Here is a 6,338-nt window from a genome sequence, read left to right as displayed (position 1 = left end):
GTAATATAGAAAGCAAACAAATATGCTTAATTTAAGCAAAAAACAAATTCTTTTTATTGTACAAGGGACCAATAGCAATTGGAAAGAAAAGCAAGCGATGATTAGATCAGAACCTGTGCGCGATAGTGCTTCTGCAGCTTATTGGCCTTGCAGCCGAGCTTCATCTGCCACTTGGACTGGACGCGCTTCATCAGATGGATGTCGCGTGCCTTGCGGGCGGCGGACTGCTGCTGCGTTTGCGTCCAGCCCAGAGCCCGGTACTCGCTGAGCACGCGGTGCAGCTTGCGGTCGGACTTCTTGATGACCACGGCGCGTTCCGGACGGAGGCGCTGTTTGTAGTAGCGAAGCAGGGAGCGATGGCCAATGACCGCGCCGGAGGGCAGCACCAGTTGATACTCATCGCCATCGAGCAGATCTGGCACCACCTCTTCGTCAATGTCCATGCCCTCATTCTGTGCGGATTAAAGGGTTTTCCAAGATTAAGTCAGCATACATGGAGGTTGGCTTGTGCTAAGTGATACTCACATTGTCCGGATAACTGCTGCTGTAGTCGTAGTACTCGGCATACTCGGCCAGCGCCACGCCCTCGTGCAGCATCTGGCAGTGGCCCTTGTCGATCATGTGCTTGCGCACGGCGTCCAGGGAGTAGAAGGTCTTGCCGCGATCGTTGCAGAACAGGCAGATGAAGTAGTTGGCCACCTTCTCGCCCAGGTAGTACAGAAGGCCCTCGATGTCGGTGCAGTACTCGGTGTCCGGGATGAAGAACGAATGCGCCACGGACATGTGCTTTAGGTTCTCCACCAGATCCTCGCTGGCATGTGTGCAGAACAGGCAGTCGCGCTCGGTCAGCGGATTTTCGGGTATCTTGTCCCACTCATCGGAATCCACCTGCAAAAAACAAAGTCTCTTTATAAAAAGCTGTATACGTTGTAAAGGTGATAGAAGAATGAAGAAAGAAGATGGTTTCATATCTTAACCAGGCATAGAATCTCCAAGGAACTCATTCTCAAGGTAACCCTTCTATGAGCAAGGAAAAGTCTAATGCGAGCTTTATCTGCATAGCGCTTCCTACCTCCTCCTCTTCAATGTCCTCGAAATCATCGTCCTCCTCGTAGACCATCTCCTCGTCGGTATTGGCCTTGACCACCCGCTCCGCGAAGGCCAGTCGACCCTTGCCAGCGGCTGCGGCGGCCATGGCGGGATGGGGCCGCTGCTCCACGATGCTGCGCGTGCACACGGATGTGGCGGTGCTGGCGCTGCCGCCGCTGGCTGTCATCTGCTCGCGCTCGAAGCGGGCCAGCAGCTCCTTGTGCTTGCGGCTGTTCAGATGGTTGTCGTGCGCCTTCTGGCTGGCGAATTGGCGCCTGCAGGCGTTGCAGTATACACTTAGGTTCTGCTCCTCGAGTGCCGCGTCCGAGGCGCTGCGGGCGCTAAGCACGCGCTGCTGGAACTCCTCGGCCGTCACGGGCGGCAGCTGGGCTACCCTGCGCTTCAGATTGTAGCGATGCCAGTCGGTCTTGTAGTGTTCCCGCTGCACATCCGCGCTGGCGAAGCGGGCATCGCAGTTCAGGCAGGTGAAGTGCGACATTGTGGCGCTGAGTGAATTCGATGATCGCTTGGCTCTCACTTTTGTTTTCGTTGGCACTCTGGAATGGCGTATTTCACAATGGAAAGAAAGGCTGCTCAATTTGATAATGATGATTAACAAACAAAACCACGTTCTTGACAGTGTGACCAGCCGGTACTCAAGACGGCACCATGCACACACAAAATATACTGAACAAAGAATTTATAATATATCATATATATGCGTGAGAACTAAATGGTGCTTTGAATTTTAACAATGAATTAATAATTAATGAACAATGAGTTTTGTAAATCAGCCCTATTTTTTATTGCTTTAAGTTTCTCTTTTTGCTGTGTTCCTGTTTTATTAATGTTCCCATTTGCGCACCACGGTCACATTGGCTTTGTTGCCATTGTTGTTGCCTCCGATTTCCGCATTTTCAAAGGATCCGGATTTCGGAAAGCAAACGATGCAGTAAGTGGATAAGTAAGTGTGGTGTGAAGCAACTAATTTAGCAACTTGGCTACTCTCCCTTCGTCCAGACGATCCCGTGCCAGCAGCACCAGCAGTGGCCGGCATCCGGCGCCGCCGCCAATTGGGCTGCCCCAGCCGCAGGCGCAACCCCTGGAGGCGCCAAAGATCATTGTCATCCATCCTGGATCGCAGCACTTGAGGATCGGCAGAGCGGCCGACCTCAATCCGCTGACCCTGCTGCACGCGGTGGCCTACAGGAGGCGTCCGGGGGCCAGCGATAGGCCGCATCATGATCCGCTGCTGCCGCCGCTGGACAACGTCAACTCGAACTCCGGCCTGATGGTGGAGTTCGAGGAGCAGCGCCTGGTGGTGTCGCGCATTCTGCAGCACTGCGTCGTCGATAACAAAAACCGGCTGCGGGTGGCCACTCCGCCGCAGCAACTGGCTCACTTCAACCGGAGCAGTCAGGCGGAGAAGGTGCCGGCGCCCAGTGGCCAGATGGCGGACGAGCCCTGGCTGGATCGCGGGGCACCCGTGCTGTTCGACGACCGGATCCTGCGACTCGGTGCCGTGGATGCCCGCAACTACGACATCCATTTCCCCATTCAAAGGGGCGAGCTGAATGTGCACAAGGAGAAGGGCGGCTCGCTACAAGTGCGTGCTGCGTGGTTCCTCGTAGTTCCTAAACTAAACTGATGAAGCGGTTTTTCTTTCAGGCCAGCATGCAGCACTTGGAGCGAATCTGGTCGTACGCCCTGGAGGAGCGTCTGAAGATCCCGCTGCGTAAACTGGGCACCCACTGCGCCGTCTTGGTGGTCAACGATGTCTATGTGCGGCGGCATCTGCGTGAGTTCGTGACACTGCTTCTGAGGCGTTTGGGCTTTCGGCGCTGCTTCCTCGTCCAGGACAGCGTCGCCTCCACCTTTGGTGCCGGCATTGGATACGGCTGTGTGGTGGACATTGGCGCCCAAAAGACCTCCATCGCCTGCATCGAGGACGGCATTTCGCAGCTGGATGCCAGGGTGCGGCTGTCCTATGGCGGCGGCGACCTGGATCAGGTGCTCCTCCTGCTGCTGCGCAAGTGCGGCTTTCCCTATCGCGAGTGCAATGTGCAGGAGAGCTATGTGGATGCCCATCTGCTGGACGAGCTGAAGGAAAAGTTCTGCCACCTGAACACCAGCGTTTGTGGCGCCCAGGAGAAGCACTTCAACCTGCGCAAACAGAACGGCCAGTGGCTGCGCTACACCATACAGGTGGGCGATGAGGCCCTAATGGCACCACTGGCCCTCTTCCACACGGAGCTGTTGAACATCACGGGCCGAACGAAAGCGGTCTTCACGCAGCAGGCGGTGCAGGACCAATACGACTGCGAGGACTGCTTCGATGCGGAGTATCTGAAGGAGACGGGTCGAAAAAATGGGGTAAGGGGTGGCGACATCTTGCAGCTATCAGCCAGCGCCGGATACCAGCCGCGGCCGCAGCTGCCTGTGACCGCCGACGATGAGGAGCTCATTGTGGTGGATCAGGACGAGACCATGAGCAACTGTCAGTCGCAGCTGGGTGCACAGACGGCTGGTGGGCAGATGAACTCGAACGGGTGCTACCACAACGGCCAGGGTCTGGTATTGCCCTTGGACCAGGCCATAATCCAGGCCATCAACCGGCTGTCCAGCTACGAGACCAAGCGCAAGATGTTCGGCTCCATCCTGCTCGTGGGCAGCAGTGCCAAATTGCCCGGTCTGGCTGCTTGGCTAGAGCATCGGATTAGCCAACAGGTCCAGTCCGAGGTGAACGTCCTTATCAAGGGCATGGACGCCGGCATGGTGGCGTGGAAGGGAGCGGCCATTATGTCTGTGCTCGAGAGCGCCCGCGAGCTGTGGATATCGCAGAACGACTGGCAGCGTCATGGACTGCGGGTGCTCCGCGAGAGATCTCCCTTCCTCTGGTGAGGTGATGAGATGGTCGCTCCAGTGCATTTCGAATATGTTTAGGGATTATATAGGATTGTATAGGCTTTTTAATTGTTCATAGAGTAGAAGTAGTATCGCAACCGTAGGCTAAAATGCCGACCAAAGCATTACCCTGAAGGAAACACTCCGGATGGGGTCATACAAATTTATAAAACATTATGCAATTATTTTTTTTAAAGACTAACAAATATGCAGAATGCAAACGCGAATCTAAGCATGTTTTTGCGTTTGCTTCTTTGTTGTTGCAATTATACTACTTTGTATCAGTGGCAGATTAGGTAAACAAATTTAGAGTTCAGCGATAAGCGCAGTATATACGCAAATTTAACGATTGCCAAAAAAAAACTTTAAAAAAACAAAAGAAATTTACGAAAACAAAGAATAAAGCTTTTCTTATTGCTTTGTCCGTGAATTTCGAACTTTATCCAGCAATCACGACTTTCTTATCAAAAAAAATAAAAATGCACAACGACAACAACAACAAATGATCAGCGGCAAAGATCAGGCCAGGTACTTGGGTGCACTGGAGCCCATATAGTGATACAGATCGCCCAGGGTGGACTTCACCAGCTTCGCCTTGATCGTCGGCCGCTGCAGCCGCTTGTACGCCTCGAACCGGTGGCATCCGCCGAAGCTGAAGTAGTAGTCGCCTCCCTCGCTGCCCGAGATCCACAGCAGGTCGATGGGGGGCACCTCCTCCTCGCTGGTTTCGTTCTGCGGAGAAGGGGGTAAATGATAACCAGTGGAGCAGATACGTATGTCCCGAGTGTGGGGAAACATGTTTTCACTTGTTTTTTCATTCAAAATTGATTAACTAACTTGGTAACTAACTTTTTGAAGTCAACAGGGATTCTCGAAAATACAGCTTCAAAACACAAATTCGAAAAGCTACTTCTGGAAGCTAAGCAAATTGGGAACATTAAGTAATAATAAATATAAAAACAAACTAACAGTTGTGTACTAATATCTTATATCTAGTGTATTCCACATTTTAACAACTACTAAGATCTTGTAATCGAAATTTATCTGAACGTATTTTGTACCCTCTCCTTATCTAGGTACGTCCCACCTCTCTTCTGACCCAATGTGCGTGCACCAACCCACCTTAATGGTTTCCATCAGAGATTGCACCTTCTGCTCGTCCAGGACGGAGGGAATGGGTCGCTGGATGACGCTCATGGGCACTAGGTGGGTCTCATCGATGCCGGCGGAGTGAACGGTGGTGTCCATGGTGCTGCAGCTGGATCTGTATCTGCCAAATGCCTGTCGATTGGTCAAAGATCTTGGCCAGTTGTGAAATTTCACCAAAAACAACCGCGTTATCAATGTGCGTGTAGGTGGCAACGCTGCTGGCAACACACCCACACACACACAGCCAGTGTTGTGGCAAGGAAAGCTTACTGTTTTTGGATGATTTCGCTACAATTTCTTTGCAGGATTGGACCCAATGCGGCGGTGCGTCTGCTCGTCGCTCGCAAGAAATGGCTAATGAACTCCATGGCGGCCAATTGCCCGATTTTTGAGACCGCACGGCGTTGAAACTTGTTTGCTGCTCATGTGTGGGTTCGTTTACCGCTATATGTTGTTTTGCTGCAGCTACTTGTTGTTTGTTTTATGCATAATCATACCCCCCACCACCCACAAAAGCACACACACACACATGCGACCAGTATTGCCAGTGCGATAAAAGCGAATGAAAACGAAATTCAAAATACGAAAAATACAATACATATATGTAGTACATACATACGCTAATGATGTGCTGACGGGGGGAGGGGTGTTTGGAACACTCGCAAAGACAGTGGCAAAATGCAGAATTCTCGGCTGGTGGGCAATCGCTTGCTGATTAGCGTCAGCACAGAAATTAAAATGTGTAATCTACGCTGACAACTCTTGCTGCTTGTTTATGCCCCATTCCCCAATTCCCATCGCCCTATCAGAAATCGAGATAAATGCTATGTGCAATTGGGGGGCAAATGTACGGGTGTGTTTGATAACGAATGGAATGAGGTGCCATTTCAACTTCACAAACAAGTTTTGCATATTTTTGAGAAAGAAAAAACAGTCGCGAAATCGACAGCTTTTTAAACGCCAACGGCTGGCCCGCGGTCAATTGGCAACTCTGTGCATTTGGCCAGATGGGCAGCACTGTTGTGGAAATGTCAAATTCAAAACTTTGTACGCGGTCTTTTCAAAAATTATTCTAATCAATGGGATTTTAAACAAGAACTACGAGAAAATTGCTATTTTCGATTAATGTAATCCTATACTATATTACCATAATAATACTCTAATATAATACTATACTCTTATCATCGGCTGCTTAA

The 6,338-nt window shown here is 51.2% G+C and overlaps 3 protein-coding genes across 4 annotated transcripts; 1 reads left to right on the top strand and 2 right to left on the bottom strand.

Annotated features, from left to right (window-relative positions):
- Positions 1-26: 26 nt before the first annotated feature.
- Positions 27-1,744, bottom strand: LOC6726308 (zinc finger protein 622). Its single transcript, XM_002107233.4, has 3 exons — positions 1,073-1,744; positions 526-888; positions 27-452 (listed from the first exon to the last, which is right to left on the bottom strand). Exons 1-3 carry the CDS (start codon positions 1,586-1,588, stop codon positions 102-104), a joined length of 1,230 nt encoding a protein of 409 aa, XP_002107269.2. The 5' UTR covers positions 1,589-1,744; the 3' UTR covers positions 27-101.
- A 146-nt stretch (positions 1,745-1,890) lies between these two features.
- Positions 1,891-4,961, top strand: LOC6726307 (actin-related protein 8). Its single transcript, XM_002107232.4, has 3 exons — positions 1,891-2,041; positions 2,110-2,695; positions 2,758-4,961. Exons 1-3 carry the CDS (start codon positions 2,037-2,039, stop codon positions 3,988-3,990), a joined length of 1,824 nt encoding a protein of 607 aa, XP_002107268.1. The 5' UTR covers positions 1,891-2,036; the 3' UTR covers positions 3,991-4,961.
- LOC6726306 (putative sulfiredoxin) lies at positions 4,143-5,666 on the bottom strand. Of its 2 annotated transcripts, none has more exons than XM_002107231.4 (3): positions 5,413-5,666; positions 5,116-5,293; positions 4,143-4,725 (listed from the first exon to the last, which is right to left on the bottom strand). In XM_002107231.4, exons 1-3 carry the CDS (start codon positions 5,508-5,510, stop codon positions 4,513-4,515), a joined length of 489 nt encoding a protein of 162 aa, XP_002107267.1. In that variant the 5' UTR covers positions 5,511-5,666; the 3' UTR covers positions 4,143-4,512. The 2 variants fall into 2 exon arrangements, with proteins under 2 accessions (XP_002107267.1, XP_016039850.1); XM_016174124.3 differs by having other exon boundaries at positions 5,116-5,274; positions 5,413-5,664.
- Positions 5,667-6,338: the final 672 nt, after the last annotated feature.

Source organism: Drosophila simulans, chromosome X, assembly GCF_016746395.2.
Source record: "Drosophila simulans strain w501 chromosome X, Prin_Dsim_3.1, whole genome shotgun sequence".
Classification (NCBI taxonomy): Eukaryota; Metazoa; Arthropoda; class Insecta; order Diptera; family Drosophilidae; genus Drosophila; species Drosophila simulans.
Note: the sequence above shows the minus strand (reverse complement) of the source record. Positions and strands in the feature narration are given on the sequence as shown.